Source organism: Schistocerca piceifrons, chromosome X, assembly GCF_021461385.2.
Source record: "Schistocerca piceifrons isolate TAMUIC-IGC-003096 chromosome X, iqSchPice1.1, whole genome shotgun sequence".
NCBI classification, from domain to species: domain Eukaryota; kingdom Metazoa; phylum Arthropoda; class Insecta; order Orthoptera; family Acrididae; genus Schistocerca; species Schistocerca piceifrons.
This window is the reverse complement of record NC_060149.1, coordinates 9,972,922-9,994,161: the sequence shown is the minus strand read 5'-3', so window position 1 is coordinate 9,994,161 and position 21,240 is coordinate 9,972,922. Positions and strand designations below refer to the sequence as shown.

The 21,240-nt window shown below is 34.5% G+C and overlaps 1 protein-coding gene across 1 annotated transcript in view; it reads right to left on the bottom strand.

Annotated features, from left to right (window-relative positions):
• Positions 1–21,240, bottom strand: part of LOC124722142 — a 126,025-nt gene that overhangs the window by 45,618 nt on the left and 59,167 nt on the right. The window contains exon 3 of the mRNA XM_047247348.1: positions 5,785–5,970. Coding sequence (XP_047103304.1) covers positions 5,785–5,970 — 186 coding nt within the window. The remainder of the gene's footprint in view (positions 1–5,784; positions 5,971–21,240) is intronic.

Here is a 21,240-nt window from a genome sequence, read left to right as displayed (position 1 = left end):
TACAAGATACCCCTATTCCTCGAGTAATCCATGGCTTCTTTGTAGACTTTTCTCTAACCTTGGTAAGTTTTGGGGGAAAGCAGTGTTCGAATAAGGTAAGCACTTTATTAGCAAAAATGTTATATTTTTCATTCATGCCATGAGCACTGTAAACATCAGTCCAGTGAATGTCTCTGAGCAGTGTCCTAAAATAATCAATTTTTGGCTTACTGATTACCCTCTTGAAATCAGATTTAACAGATTTTATATCCCGTTCAGTATTAACATTTAACAGAAGGAACTGCATGTCATGGTCTGAGAGGCCATTGACCATTGGTTTTGTAATATAATTTTGTTCATTGGACTTTTCTATAAAGATATTATCAATGGCTGTTTGTGAGCAAGTGGCTATCCTAGTGGGGAACTTTACAGTGGGAATTAAGTTGAATGATAGTGTCACTAACTCAAATAAGTTCTTATTGGGAGAGTCTTTAAGGAAATCTACATTGAAATCACCAGCAACCACTATTTCTTTGTTTTTGGTTGTTAAATGGGCCAGTACAGCTTCAAGGTGGTTGACAAACAGATTAAAGTTACCTGCAGGTGCTCGATATACACTTAATATTATGAAGGATTTTTTGTGAAATTCTGATTCTGTTGCACATGCTTCCATATGCTGTTCTAGGCAAAATTTATGAATGTCTATGTTCTTAAATTTATGACAGGTCCTGATGAATGTGGCAACTCCTCCTTTCTCCATTTCTGATCTACAAAAGTGAGATGCTAACCTAAACCCTGTAACACTTAAAAGTTCTATACCAGTGGTCACATGATGTTCAGAGAGGCAGATTATGTCAGCTGGGTTTGAAGACTCTAATTCATCTATGCAGATAGTTAATTCATTAATTTTATTTCTCAGTCCTCGAATATTTTGATGCAATAAAGATAGCTGACATTTCTCATTGACTGAGTTAAATTTGGGTGGAGTTAAAATATCTGCTGACAGTTGAAAATTCTTAACCAATGGCTGTTTATGCTGATGTAATAAGCTGGAATTATGTTTTTTGATTTCTTTCTCAAACTGAAGGTTTGTCTCAGTTCTAACCTCTCTTAAAATTTGCTTTCTTTCTGTCCTCCCTACCCTCAAAAAGGGTCTTTTCTGAATCCTATAACCACTGGTATTTTACCACTCATGACAGTGCCTCCCCCTTTTAACTTTCCTGCTATTTCCCCAGCCAATTTACCCTTCCCCTTCCTGTTGAGGTGAAGGCCATGCCTAGTATAATCCCACCTACTGAGAGAATCAACATGAACCACACCAATGTGTGACCCCGCACCCGACATGAGCAGCCGTTCCAGCTCCAAATTAACTCTCTTGACAGAACAGTTCAAATGAGGTCGGTCATGGCACCCAAGAACAGATACAAACTCAACACTAGTTATCTTCGATGCTGATGCAATCTTGGCCAGGTCACACTCTATACTGTACCCAGGATCTCTGTCAATACTGTTACCTGCCCCACCCACTATAACCACAGTGTCTTCCTTAGTGAAATCTTTGGAAAGTGATCCTAAATCTTCCGTCACCTGCTCCAGACCAGCACTAGGTTTAAAAAAATTGGTGACCTGGTTGATTTTGTTATCAGAGGTATTAATCGCAGACATGATGCACATACTTCTAGACTTTTTAATAACCTTTCTTAATGTAGCACAGTGGTTTTTATAATATTTGGCTGTTTCTGGGCCATTACTCTTTCTTGTTGTTAGATACAGTTCCCTTTTGTGGTTACAAGATATTTTTACTCCTTTAGGAAGCCAAGGTTTTTTGCATGGTTTCTTATAATTAGATTTAACTACTTTCTTGGGGAAACAGTTTTCAAATTATGTTACAAGTGTATCATGAAATAAGTTATATTTTAAATTAGCATTGGGTTCCTAGTACACTTCATCGCAGTCTAACTGCTGAAGATTTTCCCTGAAATTTCTAATTGTTGAGTCTTTAATTGAACGCACAACTTTGCAGGGTAGTTTTGAATTACTGAATGGAGCTATGTCATATACTGTAACTAAAGCGCGCGTCATTTACGACGGCGGCCGAGTTTAGGTTCGTTCTGCGCACCTGACGTCACAAAACACAGCCAGCCAATGAACAGAGAACGACGTTGCCACATCTCGACTGCAGTGCAGGGCACGGACGAGTGGCTTCAGTTTTAGAAACGATCAGTCATAAATAAAGTAACTGAACAAAAGCAATGTCTTGATAGCAGACTTCCTTTTATAGAAAGTTTGGAAAAAGCATTCTTTATACCAATTGCTTCATATTCTATTAATTAATTAAACGAAACAAGCAATAAGCCTCCTAATTCAGGCGATAGCAAGGAAAGGTGTTTGTATCATTCTCACTAACCGCTTTTTCGCAATAAAGAACAGCGGTAATTGTTTATTTCCTATTGTACTTCGACGAAACGTGAATAATTCATAGTCATACCAACAGTGTTTGTCGGTATTTTCGGTGATATTTTAAAATCCTGCGGTAGATCCATTAGACAACGAGGTGCGTTAGCGTAATGGTTAAAGCATGTGACTGCTAAACGAAAGGTTTCGAGTTCAAACCTTGTTCAGTGCTTAATATTTTCTTTATTTAAAAACAATATCGAAATGTCTTACTTCACGAATTTTATTCGTTTGAATGTAATTTTTTGAAATTTCTAGTGGCAACTAAAATCGACCATACGGAAAGTATACGCTGTGGACTTTTACCTCTGCAAACTCTTCAAAATTTCGTGCAATGGTTTACTACATCTAATGCTGCACAATAACTGCGTTGAACATCTTGAAACAAAATTAAGTCATTTATGGGGGGAAGGTATCAGTCAAGAAGACGTGTAAAAATCAATTTTTTTGGGCCAAATAGTTTTTGTGAAATCGAATGATAAGTGTGTCAAAGCAGTCGAAACACGATGTGTCTGCACAGGCGAGCAGTGCAGTTATGACGAAATCGCGCACAGCGCGGAATGCGGGGAGCACGTCTCTGTAGCAGCGGAAGTGTTATTGCGGCCGTGGTGGCTTTACTTCATAAACTGCGCGCTCCCCCCTAAACGTAAGTTTGCGAACTATACTATACTATGGAGCTGCAACTGGCAACACAGCAATCTCCCTCGTCTGGGCTGGCATGCGCGAGCCGCCAAGATAAAAGAATTCAACTATAGCTGGACACCATGATCAGAAAGGCCATTCTCAAAATGACATGAATTTATGTTTTTAAACTTATCTTGGTGTACAAAAGTGTTATCTATCAATGTGCTGCTGTCCTTTACTACCCAATTAGGAAAATTAATGACAGATGTCAAATTGAAAGAACCGAGCAAGTCTTCCAGGTCATTCTTCCTATTACACTCTTTCAGTGAATCAACATTCAAGTCCCCACAAATAATAATCTGATTTCCTCTATCTGACAGATAGCACAACAACACAAACTGTGGTAGCAAGACAAATCTATTGATTGTGACAATTGGGAAGCTGTCAGACACTGTTTCTGAAAGCTGTTGGGCACCAGAATTTCAAGATTTAAAACTGATACAAGGTTAATGTTTAGTAATTGTACCAGTTAACATTCCACATGAAATATGAATATTCTGTAGTATTATTTGTTTTATTCTGTGCATTGCATAAATTTTTGAATACTATGTCTGCATGCTTCCCTCATGTACACAATCAATGTTCATTGTGTGACCTCCTGTTTGTTACATTTTTTGATACTTATTTATGCACAGTATTAGTTGCCAATGTTGTTTTTCTCACCACAACTGGCCCCATGTGCATTCAGATTGGCATTAAGTTTCACATATGTATGTCTTGTTTTTGATACCTTATTTCCCCACCGCTGTGTGGTTAGTTCTTGTATTTATTTCTAAGTATTGATGTAACAGCTGACTATTTTTTGCACACAGTGGTGACAAAAGTTATGGGATACAGATATGCAGATACACAGATGGCATTAGTAACACATACACAAGGTATAAAATGGCTGTGCATGGGCAGAGCTGTCATTTATAGTCAGATGATGCACTTGAAAAGGGTTCTGAAATGATTATGGCCACACGACAAGAATTAATGGACTTTCATCTACATCTACATCTACATGATTACTCTGCAATTCACATTTAAGTGCTTGGCAGAAGGTTCATTGAACCACAATCTTACTATCTCTCTACCATTCCACTCCAGAACAGCGCGCGGGAAAAACGAACACCTAAACCTTTCTGTTCGAGCTCTGATTTCTCTTATTTTATTTTGATGATCATTCCTACCTATGTAGGTTGGGCTCAACAAAACATTTTCACATTCGGAAGAGAAAGTTGGTGACTGAAATTTCATAAATAGATCTCGCCGTGACGAAAAACATCTTTGCTTAAATCACGTCCGTCCCAACTCGTGTATCATATCTGCCACGTATCTGATTATGGAATGGTAGCTGGTGTAGATGCACTGGACATCCCATTTTGGGAATCATTAGAATACCAAATTTTGGGCATTATTTCTCACCACAGCCTTCACTTAATGACCGAGAGCAGTGCTGTTTGTGTAGAGTTGTCAGTGCTACCAGACAAGCAATACTATGTGAGATAACCACAGAAATCATTGTGGGACATATGATGAAGGTATCCACTAGTACAGTGCGGTAAAATCTGGAATTAATGGGCTATGGTAGCAGACAGCTGACACAAGTGCCTTTGCTAACAGTACGACACCACCTGAAACTTCTCTCCTCATCCATATTGCTTGGACCGTAGATGACTGGAAAACTGTGGCCTGGTCAGATGAGTGCTGCTTTCAGTTGGCAAGAGATGGTAGTAGGGTTCAAGTGTAGCACAGAGCCAAAGAAGCCACATACCCAAGTTGTCGATAGAGCACTGTGCAAGCTGGTGGTGCCTCCATAATAATGTGGGCTGTGTTCAATGGAATGGACTGAGACCTCTGGTCCAAGTGAACCAATCATTGACTGGAAATGGTTCTGTTTGGCTACATGGAGACCATTTTCAGCCATTCATGGACTTCATGTTCCCAAACAATGATAGAATTTTTATTGATGACAATGTGCCATGTCACTGGGCTACAGTTGTTTGCAATTGGTTTGAAGAATATTGTGGACGGTTTGAGTGAATGATTTGGCCTCCCAGGCCACCTGACATGAATCCTATCAAACATTTATGGGAGATAATCAAGAGGTCAGTTTGTGCACAAAATCCTGCACCAGCAACACTTTCACAATTATGGACAGCTATAGAGGCAGCATGTTTCAATATTTCTGCAAGGAACTTCCAACGACTTGTTGGGTCCACGCCACATGGAGCTGCTGCACTAAGCTGGGCAAACGGAGGTGCAACACAGTAATAGGAGGTATTCCATGAATTTTTCACCTCAGCGTATAACTGTTCTGTGGTATTTCATGCCATAATTCCTTCTAACATGGCTATGACTTGATGATGTTGCACGGAATTGTGTCAACAAATTAAATTGTAACCAAGACTTTCCACAGACAATTAAGTGTCAATTCTGAATGGTTGCCTACCTCATAGATGGAAGCATATATGTACCAAGTGAAGTACAAATTTTTTTCATAGGAACACAGTTTTCTGTTCAGTCAATCTACAAAGATGATACTGCAAGAACAATGCAAGCAAGTAAGCAAGCAAATGTATAAAGGGCTATACTTCAGAAGAAAAATAAGTGATCATGGAAGAAAGTTTGATAGAATTGTGCATCAGTATATTGTAGCTCTAGAAAAAATATGCAAGAAATTACCTGTAGTCAACCACAGTTCGGGCAGCAAGTTCTTTGAGAGATGGTACTTTGTACTTCTGAGGTCTATCTGGTATCACAAAATAGCGTGAAGTGAATGGATTATTTGACAAATCCAAAGCAAATTCATGTAATGGAAACAAATTGTATGGAAAAATTCGCATCATATTGTTGGAGGCCGTTAGAACACTGAAAAATAAGAACAAGAAGATATTATCAGTTAACAAAGTGACTAATTCTATACCATCAACAACAGTTTCTCTCCTGTTCTTATCTAATTAGGTATGATAAGAAATACATATAACAGTAACTTGTGTGCCATATTTATGTCACTTTCATGAAAGTTCATTAGAAGATATAGCTCATCTGGTGCAACAGACTATGACAGTGAAATTGTTGACTGAAGAAAGATCTAGTGATGTGGTAAGTACTAGGTGTTATTCTGCTCTGTGGGTAGAGATTACATTTGCACATATGGTATCACCTCCTAAGTCTGCAAGAACAGCTATGATCAATCAATCAATTAATCAAATTTTATTGTCGTTCAGCTCATAAAGCAATAGACAATGTCAAGATAACTTACATTTTTAACATTAATTACTAAATACAATTTAGTTTGGATTACATAAGGCCATCAACTAGATACAGTGTTGAAAGAAAGTATTTTCAGTTTCAAAAAATTTGTCTACTGTGTAGAAAGGATTATTTACTAGTATTCTGCACAACTTAGCTTGACAGGTAACTCTTTTAAATCTATACTTAACTTATTGTACAACTTAAGTCCAATAACTAAATATGAATTCTGTGACTTGGATAGTCTTTGATATGGTACATCTAAACATGATTTGTTCCCGGTGTTATGGCTATGTACATCCCTTCTTAATGATATATTTGAAATATTGTTCCTAACATACGATAGAACATTATAGATGTACAAGTTTATAACGGTCAGGCATTGCAATTTAACAAACAAGGGTTTACAGTGTTCTAATTTATCTGAGTCAGTTATTATTCTTACTATTTTTTTTTGTAAAAGTAGAATGCCCTTTATGTGACTGCTATTGCCCCACAATAAGATTCCATATGATATGATACTTTAAAAGAAAGCAAAATATCCTGATCTTATATAACTATTAGGGACATGTCTTTTTAAGTTTCTAATTAAATAGATAACTCTTGAGAGTCTGGCAGATAAATGTTTGACGTGTGGTTCCCACGTCAACTTGTTGTCTACTATAACACCTAAAATTTTTATACTTTCTAACTCATGATTCTCTCTTAAGCTAAAGGAAAGTGCCTGGGTCTTACTTTCATTTTGTAGAAAACCGTTCACTCTAAACAATAATGAACTCTTAGCAAGGGTATCTTTAACTTTATTTTTTAGTGTGTATAAATCTGAGGTGTTTAAATCTGAGCTTCACACAGTGCAGAGCAGCAGCAGCAGTGTAAGGTAGAGAGAAATGCCTGTCAGCACTGTGATTTCCTTATGGAAATGGCCAAACCGACAATTTTGGATTCCTTCCCAAACAGAAGGGGCCTTTGCTAAGGTGGCAGCAGTGTAAGGTAGAGAGAAATGCCTGTCAGCACTGTGATTTCCTTATGGAAATGGCCAAACTGACAATTTTGGATTCCTTCCCAAACAGAAGGGGCCTTTGCTAAGGTGGCTATTGCCAACACTCATATGTATTTCATATTAGAATTGTTAGAATGACACAGTACAGAATTTCATCACTTTGATCAGTCACCAAATTAATAAAATCACAATTATGTTAAGCATCTCCCTGAAACTGCATGAAATAGCACATCTGAACACTGTAACACATTGCGTTAGTCATATGCTGCAGAGAGGTGTCTCTCTGGGTTGTGGAAAGTAATACAGGGTGTATCAAAAAGAATCATCCAATTTGGCATGTCTGTATTTCTGAAACTAATAAACATATACAATGAATTTTGTTTTATGATGAACAGGAAACTCAAAAAGTTTTTTTTTTCATATCTCGTTATAGGTGTTCAATATGCCCCCTTGAGATGCACAGCATATGTCAATGTGGTATTCAAATTGTTCCCACACTGCACCAAGCAGGTCTTGAGTTACAGCTTCCACAGGTGCTGTTATGCAGTGTCTCAGTTCATTCAGTACTGTTGGTAATGGAGGCAGATAAACAAAGTCTTTTATAAACTCCTGCAGGAAATAATCACATACAGTCAGGTCCGGTGACCTTGGAGGCCAGTAATGTAAGACTGGATCATTCGGTCCAGTGCGATCGATCCAAAGTTCAGTAACCTTTTGATTTAAAAATTCCCGCACTTCCAGATGCCAATGTGGTAGTGCCCTAACCTGTTGGTAAATGAAGTCATTTGAATCAGTATCCAACTCTGGGAAGAGAAAACTGTGAAGCATATCGAGAGACATGCTTTATGTAATAGTGTTCTCGGCAAATAAAAATGAACCATAAACCTTTTCCTTTGAACAAAACATATTAAATTTTGGAGAGTCCATCTCATGTTGTACAACTTTGCGTGGTTGTTCTGTACCCCGTGTTCTCACATTATGACAGTTCAGATTTCCATTTAAAAGGAGTTTTGGCTTGTCACTGAACACTAAGCCTGGAAGAAAACTGTCATCCTCCATCTCACCAAGAATGAAATTACAGAACTCCACAAGTTGTTGTTTGTCACCTTCATGAAGAACCTGCAGTAGCTGAATTTTGTATGGTTTGATGGGTAAACATCGATGCAACACACACCAGATGGACATCAGGGGCATATTGAGTTGTCGAGATGCACGATGAATGGATTTCTACGGACTCCTTGTGAAACTACGGCACACGCTTTCAACGTCTATGTCTGACAGTCAGGTACGGCTTGGTGATTTGCCTTTACACAAACAACCTCTTTCTCCACACCATACCTAGTACGAAAGTCACACTGAAGAGTTATTACTGACCTGCACTGTGAAAAACATAGAGCAAAATATGCTTTCTGTTGACCTGAGATCATTTTTACTAGAAATGAAGTGGGCACACACTGCTGCTACCTAGTGGGAGCCATGCAAAACTCCAGAGTTTCCTCTTTCCAACACACTTATAGCAAATAGTGTAACAGTTCTGATTTTTATGAATTGGATGATTCTTTTTTATACACCCTGTAAAATGATAGCAATATAATGAAATGACTTGACATTATGACATATTATTGCAATCAAGTGCTAACAATAATTAAAACTGATTTAAAATAGTAATTTTAAGAGATTCTGTTCAGATATTCTTCAGTTACTTAGAATGTGTTGATCAAAAGGTACTTCCTTAATTCGTGCTTAATCGTCACCAAATTATCCATACAACATCTAATACACTCTAGTTGGTTGTTATACACGTGTGTGCATGAGTCTTTTATGTATTAATGTTAATGTATTGAAGCTTTATAGATACTGGTATCAGATTTGTACTTTGCTCCACTTTTCAGAAACAACAATGGGCATTAATTAATTAATATGAGCTCACTAGAGAAATATTAGTGATGCCTTTAAAGGAGCATACTTGTCACTTTGGGGTGATGTATATGCTGCAGAACTGATACCAGGCAGTCCCATGGCCCTCTATCACTGACATAAGTCATGTCAGTCAAGTGAAGTGTACATGGAAGTCCATTGTATGGAATCAGTAAAGATGGGTCAACATGGTGACATACAGAGTGGAAAAAAGGAGCTATGATGTTTGTTCAGAGGCATCCATGATTACACCATGAATGTATGTGCTCAATTTATTGGTGTATTGACACAGACTGTCTGAGACATCTATAAGATAGGGTACACTCACAACCATGACATAAGAACAGTGGTCATAAAATGATTCTAAATGAAAGGAACCAGAGATGAATGTCACACTCTTCCAATGACAGCCAGTTTCACTAACTAATAGAAACTGATGCTGTCAATGAATGCAGTCCATCTCAACCAGAGTCCAAGTTAATATTATAAAGGTAACTGCATACAATGGATACTGGGAGTTGGGTACCTTACAAAACATCACTGATCACAGTGCTACATAAAGCTGTATGTGTTCAGTAGGTCAATCATCACAGAAACTGGACAGTACTTGACTGGCAGGATTACAGTGCAGTTCACTTAGTCACATTTTTGCCTCTTTTCAAATGATGTGAGGCACTGAGTGCACTGATGGCCCAATGAGGCATTCAACCCACAGTGTGTGAAGCTTGGTAAGTGATGTTTTGATGATGTTTTTCATTTCATGACTTGGATCTACTTACATATGAAATACACAATGCATTTCAACATTGTCATTGACCATTTGTTGCTTTGTCTTGCACATCTTCATTATGAGTATGCTGAAGATACTACCCTCTCTTCCAAGATGACAAAATTCATCTTCACAGACCTGCATGCCTATGCTCCCAGTTTGATGAACGTTCAGGCATTCAATCATGCCTCAGTTTATCCATGTAATCCCCCAATCTCAATTCCATACAAATATCTGGGCCTGTTTGGAACAGTGGATGAAATGCAGCAATAAGATGCATATGGCATAGCTGAAGAAACATATGGCCTCTCTTCCTCACTCAAATGAGGTCATTATCAAAGCTAATGTGATGTTAGACTGTATTATCATGATATATCTTGGGATTTTTTTATTTTCTATTTTTATTTTTATTTATTTATTCTTTTTTTTTTGGCCTAGTGTGCTTATCTAAGTTGTAATAGTTGTCAGGATGCCAGATTTTTTTTTAAGATTTCTGTGACTAAATGGAAAGATGAAGAATAAAGCACTTTCTTCATTTTTAAATTACTTATAGTACATACCAGGTGTACTGAAAATGTAAGTGAACTAAGGCGTCTCATTAAATACATGACAAGGGTTTTGTAATTAACACTGTGATATATTTGTAATTCAATAAAAATTAACATTATTTATTTATTCTATTTCATGATCTTTGTGGTTCGGTATATAATTCCCTTGGATTTCTGTGGCACCTCCTTGCTCCAAATAAGCCCCCTAATGCATTTGAAAAACTGCCCTGCTTTTCTGCACCTTTCATTTATTTCCATTGCGTTTCCCCCCTTACTTTCAATCATGCTTCCCAGGTACTTGAAGTTCTCTACTACTTGTAGTTTTTCCCCTCCACAAGTTATATCCACATTTGGCCTATTCTTCTTCCTTGTTGTGAGAGTTATTTCACTTTTCTTTGCAGAGAAATGCATTCCATATTGTGCTGCCGTTGCCTCCCATACATCTAACTGCTCTTGCACCACCTTGCAGTGGTATGGACACATGAAGAGAATGGATGAGGGAAGAATTCCAAAGAGGATGTTTGATCTGCAACTGGAGAGGAAGAGGTCCAGGGGAAGACCAAGAGATAGATGGGTGAAGGGAGTGAAGGAATGTGTGACGAGAAGAGGAGAGAACTGGACGAAGGTGGAAGAGGGGGAATGGTGGAAAGACAGAACACGATGGAGAGGCTTGTGTTCCCGACAGACCCAGCCAGTGGCTGGAAACTGTCCAAGATGATGATGATGATGATGATCTTTGTGGTGACTAAGATTTCAAGATGAACTTCATAGTACAATTTATTTAAAATTTATATTCCATCCAAATATTGAGTCTCATGCCCTACGTCAGTTGCACAACAGTTTAAAGCTATTTTTAATACATACAGATCTTAAAACATAAATTTAAATTGTTGTACCACAGAAGATAGTCATGAGGTTTGATAGTGGTCCAGTATGATAAATTTTAAATAGTTCGTACTATGTAGCCAATGCAGGCATTTTAGTTAACATTAAATAGCTGAAATTTGAACAAGCAGCAACATACAGTGTAAATTTTATGTCATTGTTTAAGTAGACTATTTTTATAACTTGAAGGTCTCTATGAGAAGTGCGGTACGATTGGTGTTGTGATTTTCAATCTGAAGACTGGTTTGATGAAGCTCTCTACATTTCCTGTGTAATCCTCTTCATCTCTGAATAACTACTGCAACTTAAATCCTTCTGAATCTATATATACGAAGACAGTAACTTGTTCTCGAAAGAACAGTTACTGTTGATGACTGTGCAGCTTTTTCCTGGAGTAAATGATAACTAACTGACAACCTCAGCTGCCGACAGGTGTTGTTGTTATACCTCGATGTGGACAGCTGAAAATGTGTGCCCCGATAGGGACTCGAACCCAGGATCTCCTGCTTACATGGCAGACGCTCTATCCATCTGAGCCACCGAGGACACAGATGAATAGGGCGACTGCAGGGACTTATCCCTTGCACGCTTCCGGTGAGACTCACATTCCCAACTGTCCACAATTCTACATATGTATTGTACCTTATAGACATTTGCCTATCCACTCATTACTCGCGCATGCTTTGGCGATTCCCATAAGAGTTTGGGCAACCTATTTGCATTCGCACAGATGAAGGTCAATGGCTGGGTAGACTTTTAACTATATATACGAAGACAGTAACTTGTTCTTGAAAGAACAGTTACTGTTGATGACCGTGCAGCTTTTTCCTGGAATAAATGATAACTAACTTACAACCTCAGCTGCCGACAGGTGTTGTTGTTATACCTACCTGTCAGCAGCTGAGGTTGTTCAATTAGTAAAAGTAAAAAGAGTAAATTAGTTAAAAATATTTGTTAGTGTATGTCTGAATATTCGTGAACAAATGATTAATAAATTACATAAACCAATTAGAAAGGATTTAAAGGAAAAAATATCATTTCTTTCGGGAGAGATGAATTATGGCAATCTGATTTAGTGGAAATGGATTCAAGTAATTTCAAAAGTAAATAAATGATATAAATAAATTAAATGTAGCAGATTTTTCAAACTTTGCATGGCTATTTCAGTTAAGGGCAAAACAGGTAAAAATTAATGTCATTCTTTCGAATAAATATTTGAGTCAAAATAATGAAAAAATGGTACGGAATTTTATAATGAAGAATATCAAGAATTAATGAAAAATTTAACATTAAGCATTATTCAGGTTTTAGTGATTTCAAATCAACTGTTGTTGAACGTCTTAATACAACACTGAAAGATAATATGTGGAAGAAATTCGCTCTTCAAGGCAATTATAAATGGGTTGACTTAGTTTCTAAGTTAATTGATGAATATAGTAACACAAGACATTCAATGATAAAAATGGTTCTGAAAGATGTAAATAGAGGAACTGAAAAAATCTTATTGAATACTGTTTATGTTACTGTTTTATTGGATACTGAACAGGAATATAAAATTGGTGATAAAGTTAGAATAAGTTGGTAGACAAAAATTGTTTAAATTCAACATGTTATTTGTTCTAATCCAATTACACATAGTTTGAAAGATTTAAATGACATACAAACAAAAGGAAATTTTTATGAACAAGAACTACTGAAAATTAATTTTGCAGATGCAGTTTAAAATATGGAATGTATTAAATGGTATGTTAAATAGTTAGGTTTTGATAATTCACGCAACAGTTGGGTAAATAAAAGTAATGTAATTTTTTAAAAGGTTAGTAAATAAAGTTTAAATATAAATGGAAAGTGTTGTGAACTTGAACGAATTTTCATTGCATACAATATTCACTATGCTTTTTATTTCATTAAAGAATATAGAGTTTATTGTGGTATTCATATATATAACAAAACTGACTACTGACTGAATAATTTGAGAATTTTAAATTTGAGTTAATAAAATCAAATGGTTTTAACGAATTTTGTATATTATATGTACAAAAAAATTTATGACTGTAATTTAAATTTAAATATGAAAAAAGTAGCTACAAATTTAATTTAAATTCTAGGAAACTTTTACTAGTTTAATTATATCTTAATAGAATTGTTTTGTGAACAATCAGCCAAAGTATTAAAATAATTTCGATAACAAATATTTCTTCAATTTTTTTTAATGATGTAATCTTAAGATAGCAAAAGTTGATTTAAATTTTGATAACTTAATTGAGGCGCCACATATGTCAATAATGTATTTATTTCTTCAGTTCTTTCGTTTATTATTCCAATTCCAACAGAAATTACTTCTCTATAATTTTTTCTTTCATTTTATTTTAGTTTTTCAAGTGAGTTATTTCCTCTTTCATTTTATATTTCGTATGTTTTCTAATGGATGGTATAACTACTTCATAAACCCAATTTCGAAAATTTTATGTAAAAGGCATTTCGATTTTTTAATTCAAGAATATAAACCAAGTTCATTTGTGTATGGATGAACATTTTTCGTAGTATAATTTCAGTGCTACTCTAATTTTCATATGTTTTACAATATTCTGGTTCAATACGTTATTTTATTATATTTCTTGGACTTCCATATTCTAAAATATCAGCAACTTCATTTGCATAAAACCAAAAATAATTTTTTCCATCAATGGTTACATAAATTTGTTTGTGAAAACTTTAAGATTGTTATTTTGTAAATCCACAAGCGGTATCATTGATACATCAAAAAATATTATTTGCTCAAGATTCGAAAACATTTTTTCCACATAAATGGAAAGTGAAAATAAAATCATTTGCCCATTGTACTATAAAAAAAAGAATTCATAAAGAAATTAATATAACAAAACAAAATATGCATCCAAAATCAGGTTGTAATAATTGTAAAAAACAGAGACAAAAAGAACATCTTCCTAATTGGCATATTTATTTGAGAACGTTTATTTGAGAAATATGTGGAAAACAAATTAAAAATTAGCTAAATATAACATAGCTGTGATCATTCAAAAGATGAGAAAATAGCTTTCTGCTATGTAAAAAAATAAAGACATTATCAGAGAGTCGAATGTATTTGTGGAAAATTGGATTGTAAAATTTATTTGGAAAGGCATCATAAATTAACATATCAAGAAAGAATAATATAAACTAGTTAAGTTTTTATTTTATTTTATTTTATTTTCTGTGCACTTTTTTAAATCTTGGAAGAAATCATTTTTATCATCTTTTATTTTATTTGGATATTATTTGTAATGACTATATGGTAGTGTATTAATTCCATCTTGTAATAAAACATGTGTACCATGTACAATTAAGTTTAAATGATCTAATCAAATTCATTTTCCTATGTTATTTTATTTGGTCAGTTTAACATTTTTTTTAAATTATCGAAAGTAATTTAGTTCTTTGTTAAGTATTTGTAATTTCTTAAATTTTTTTCTCTACTTCATAACCAACATAATGAGCACACATTTCCGATCTAAAACTAACATGTTCCACCTATTTTTTCCCCAGTTTTCGTCGTTAATTTATTTATTTATTTATTCATCCGTGGAACAATAAATATTGTATGGATGTCGTCAGATTACAACACATGAGCACACATTTACATTTACAATTAAACAGGTTTCTCATATTTTGTGTAGTTTTTATAACTAGTCATACACATATTTATAATTACATAATATTTTGGTGATAATGTCATATGTTGCTAATAATCTACATCTATGTTAAATATTCTTTTACAGTATAAAAACTTTTACTTACTAAAAAGGTTTTAAGCTTTTGTCTGAAAGTGAGGGGCTCATTTATTTCTTTAATTTCTTGTGGTAATTTGTTGTACAGTTTTATCCCATTGTAAAATACTTTTTTGTGTCTTTGCCTTGTTCTTTCTATCTAGATGGATGTGGTGACAAGCTCTTGTTTCATGGTCATGTATTAGGCTGTTTGTGTTGTACATGTTAAGATTTTTCTTAATGAACATTATGTTCTGAAAGATATACTCACAAGAAACAGTTAGAATTCCTAGCTTTCTAAATAATTGTAGACAGTGGGCCCTGTTGTTGCTATTTGTTATTATCCTTATGGCTCTTTTTTGTACTTTGAACACAGTTTGTAGGTTACTGGCACTTGTTCCCCAAAACATGATCCCATAGCTGAGGACTGAGTGTAGATATCCGTAATATGTTATTTTAAGACAGGTATTATTGCATACCGGTGCAAGGATTCTAAGAGCATAGCATGCTGTGGATAATTTCTTTGCCAAAATGTTGACATGGTTTGTCCATTTCAGTTGGCTGTCTACATTCATCCCTAAGAATTTGGTACTTGTTACACATTCTAATTCATTATTATTAACTTTTATTCTAGTGGCATTGTGTTTTTTGTTCAATTGGAAGTTAATATAGTTAGTTTTCTTTACATTTAGGGTTACTTTATTTTTTAATGACCAGTTGTGGACATCATTGAGAGCCTCGTTTGCTCTTTCTGACAGTTGTGTTGGATTTTCACCTGTTATTACTATGTTGCTATCATCAGCAAAAAGTATTTTTTCGCCATGTCTGATACTTTGTGGGAAGTCGTTAATGTATATAAGAAACAATATTGGGCCTAATACACTTCCCTGTGGGACGCCTATATTCACATTTTCTGGGTCAGACAGGTGTTTTATAAGGGAATTGTTTGAAACTTGTGATATCTCAACTCGTTGAACTCTGTTTTCCAAGTATGATTTGAACCACTTCTTTGTCACACCTCTTATTCCTAATTGCCCTAATTTATGAAGTAAGATTTTGTGGTCAACTATATCAAAGGCCTTGGACAAGTCTAAAAAGATACCACTTACATTTTCACCTTTGTCCAGTGCTTCTAAAATTGCTTTAGTGAACTGTGCTATAGCATATTGTGTGCCTTTTCCGGGCCTAAAACCAAATTGGTCATTGGAAAGAAGATTATATTTATTCAGGTAATTTAGCAGTCTCTTTTTGACTAGTATTTCTATTATTTTAGAAATGATAGACAGTATAGAGATCGGCCTGTAGTTCTCTACATTTTCCACATCTCCGTTTTTAAGGATAGGTATAACTTTTGCTTGTTTTAGGTACTCCGGAAAGTATCCAGACTCGAAAGATTCATTAATTATGTCTGTTAATGGGCCCTTTATGGAGTCTATACAATCTTTAATTACGCAGACTGGAATTTCATCAAGTCCTACTGAAGTTTTATTTTTTAGTTGGTGTACTACTAGTGCCACTTCCCTTTCTGTAGTTGGCAAGAGCACCATTGAGTTTGTTGGCTGGTTCTGAGTGGGTAAATCATACGTATCTGGAAATTTCTGCTGTAATTTTTTTGCAATACTACTGAAATATGAGTTTACAAAATCAGCTAATTTTTTAGGGTTACCTACTGGTACATCTTTGTTTTTAATATGTGAATTGAGGTCCTTTTTAGCAGAGTTAGATGTTTCCTGTTTGACGATGTTCCAGGCTGCTTTGCTCTTGTTTTCAGCTTCAAGTAATATTTTGTTGTTTGAAAGTTTTTTTGCGGCTAGCAACACCTTTCTGTAAATTTTCCTGTACTTTTTGTAGGATTGCAGAACTTCTGGGTTAGACTGATTATTTTTTATGGAGTTGAGATATCTAAGAGTTTCTGAGGATTTTTTGATACCTGTAGTCACCCACTGATTTCTCTTTGTAGTTTTAATTTGATAAAGAGTTTTATACTTTCTTATTTACTTGCTGAATATTATCTTTTGGATAATAACTTGTATCAAAGTAATCTTTCACTAATTTTGTGTCCTTATATAAGGCCTTGGCAACGGCCTTGCTGCAGTGGATATACCGGTTCCTGTGAGATCACCGAAGTTAAGCGCAGTTGGGCATGGTCGGCACTTGGATGGGTGACCATCATCGTGACGCCTATTGACTAGCTACTCGATCGTAGTGGCATCGGTCAAGAATACCATCATAACGACTTGGAGAGCGGTGTGCTGACCCCGCGCCCCTCCTATCCGCATCCTCCTCTGACGATGACACGGCGGTATGAAGGTACCGGTAGGCCACTCGTGGCCTGAAGACGGAGTGCTTTTTTTTAAATATAAGACCTTAGTTCTTACATCATAAATGGAAGAATCAGTATCCATATAACATAAATCAATAATTTCTCCATATTTTGTTTTCATAAAACTGGTACATTTTTATATTAGAAACACTTAGAATACTCATTCCCACATAAATTGGTCTATTCAACATTGTTTTAATTTTTTTCGTATGAACTGCTACTAGAATTTCTCAAAATACTGTAGTATGTTCATTATTCTGGATTGAAGTATAATTCGTATATTTTGTTGGATCCTTTATTATTTTAATATTTTGTGTATTCCTAATATTTTCTGCTGCTTTCCCAAAGGCTTAATTATTCATTAACTTGTAGATATCTTTTTCAAAATCTTTAGCTGCGTTCCTTCTCATTTCTGTACAAAAATCAATGCATTTGTTCAACGGATCTGACTGATAATATGATAAAATTCTATGATTTTTAAAAAATTTTAATCCAGGTTTTAAACTTTGTTTAAGAGTTATATCATGTAAAACTTATTTTTCTTTGATATTTAATGATGTTAATAAGTTACTCCCTTCTTTTCGTGCTAATATTAATTCCTTATGTAAATCATGATATTTGTTCACATATTCTTAATCGACTTCAAGAATATATACACATTTATAATCATCTGAAATTTTTAGCATTCTTTCAGAATTAAAACTTTCTAATTCTACCTAAGTGAATTTTTCAAATGGTAAAAATTAAGACTTTGTCCAGTCATATAAATTATTTGAATCTAAATATGCAATACAATTTGATTTTCAGATATATTTGTTAATTCATTTAGTGTAAATTTCAATAGTTTGAGAAATTCCATCTCAAATTCCTTTCTCTAGAAATAAAGCCATATCATAATCATGTAATAAATCTAATCTAAATTTTGTTATTTTTGACATAGTATTCCAAGACAATCCAGGTGCTGTAAAATATGAAGATGGATGAAGTTTATAAGAGTGAACAAGTGAATCTCTAAAATTTTCGAATATATCTGCTAAAATTAAAAGATCAGATTTATTATATAATTTTGTATATCCATCCATATGCTTAATATTGACTTTTTTCTAAACTGTTTTTGCTCTTTTATAATCTGCATCAGAAATAATATTTTCATTAAGTTTTTGATGAAAACATTATTATGTAATTTTGTTTCTTGTAACTTTTCTGCAGAATTCACATATTCATAAGGAAAAACTTCCTTTTTACTTATTAAATCTAATTGCTCACGTTTTGATATTTCTCTATATTCTTCTTTTGTAAGATTAGATGATAATTTATCAATACTTGACGCCATGAATTGAAATGTATCGAAAAATGTTATTGTTAATCCATCATTCTCATATTTACTATAAGGAATATTGTTTTGTTTATTATATGGAATAGAGTCACCATCTTTACTATCTACTGCTAATTATTTGATAAACAAATGAACATCTTAATTTGTTAAATTATGAGTATGAACGGGAATTAATTTAAGGTTTTGGTAATTAAGATTGGAATCTTTAGGTGCAACTTCTAGATATTTTCTGGTTAAATGGCAATGATCTCTTACTTAATTTTCCAAATACATATCGTTTTCCAAATAAAATAAGTTTCCGAATTTTTAAAATTGATTACATTTTCTTTACTTATTGTCATCAGAATATTTCTTTTATATATTTTAAGAATTACTAAAACAAGTTTCCGAGGTTTTAAAATTGATTACAGTCTCTTTAGTTATTGCCATCAGAATATTTCGTTGATATATTTTAGCAATTACTTTAGATTCTTGTTTTAAATTTCAGGGAATTTCTTGCTGCATTTTTACTAGTATGTGTACCAGTATTTTTATAAGCACAATTAGAATGTTTGTATTTGTATTGTATTGTATTTATTGGTCCAGTAAATCTTACATGTACAGTACAGCACATCAGATATTGGACAGGTCAAAGTATATGTTACAATTAAAACACTTTAGAAACTAGAAAATTATGTTCACAAAATTTTACAGCACTTCATATACTGGGCAAGTCAATGTGTAAGTTACAATTAAACCACATTAGAAACTTGAAGTTTACAACTGAATACATGTATAAGCCAATATTAACGATTTAAGTATTTGCATGATCCTCTCTTAAGCTTTAAGGATTTTTGAGGAACTCTTCTACACTATGAACTGACATGTACACTAGAGAATTACATTCACAGAATTTTACTTCATATACTGGGCAAGTCGCTATACAACTTATACTTGAACCCCATTATAAACTTGAGAATCAACTTATACTTGAACCCCATTATAAACTTGAGAATTACATCTGAATGTATTTATAGGCCAATATTAATGGTTACAGTATTTGCATAATCATCACTTAGACTCTCGAGGATTTTGGAGGAACTCTTCCACACTATAAAAGCAATGTGTCAACAGATATTCTTTTAATGCTGCTTTAAAATTTTTTTACATCTGTCATTACTTTAATTTCTCTTGGCAATTTATTGTAGATAATTTTTCCATGGTGTAATGTTCCTTTTTGGCACAAACTGGTTTTTGTATGGAGTACATGAAAGTCAGTTTTCTGTCTTGTATTATGATGATGAACATTTTCATTTTTGGGGAGGATACTAGGATTTGTTATTGTATATTTCTTTATAAACATTGCACTTTCAAATAGGAAAATACATGGAAGGGGAAGAATCCCCATCCTTTTAAATAATGGTCTACATGGTTTGTTCCTTTTTATTCCAGCCATGATTCTCACTATTCTTTTTTGCATCCTGAATAGTTTTAGGCAGGATGGCGAGTTATCCCAAAAAGTGATCTCATATTTTAGGACAGAATGTATATTAGAATAGTAAACTGTCATTAGACAGTCCTTATGACAGCAGTTTTCTAGCACTCTCATTAAATAACACATGGTACTTAGCTTCTTTAATATGTTGTCAATGTGAGTTTCCCATCTAAGATTATCCTGTAGCCAGATCCCCAGAAATTTTGTATTAGGCACACTTGCAATATCCGTGTCTGACATCTGAATTCTTATATCCTCTTCAATGTTTCTCTTGATATTATGAAAATTTAATGCTACTGTTTTGCTTTTATTTATTATTAGTTTGTTTTGGTTGAACCAGTTTACAACATTTGTTAATGCCTCAGACAGTCTTGTCTGTAGTATCTCTGCAGTCTTCCCGCTGACTAATATGCTTGTGTCATCTGCAAACTGGATAGTGCTATGGTACTGGTTGGCTGATGTTAGGTCATTTATATATATCAAAAATAGGATGGGGCCAAGTACTGAGCCCTGCGGTACTCCATATTTTACTGCTTTATAATCAGAATAATGTCTTGTTGATTTATTTTATTTGTGAAAATGTATTTCTACTACTTGCTTGCGGTCAGTAAGATATGATCTAAGCCAGCTGATAGGCATACCTCTGATACCAATTCTTTCAAGCTTCTGCAGCAATAGAGTGTGGTCTATGATGTCAAAAGCCTTAGACAGATCAAGGCATATGCCAGTTACTTTTTGTCCACTATCAATTTTTTCAAGTACTTCACTCGGAAATTCATATATTGCTGTTTCTGTTGATCGGCCTTTCCGGAAGCCATGTTGGGTTGTGGATAATATTTTGCACTTTTCTAGAAAATCTAGCAACCT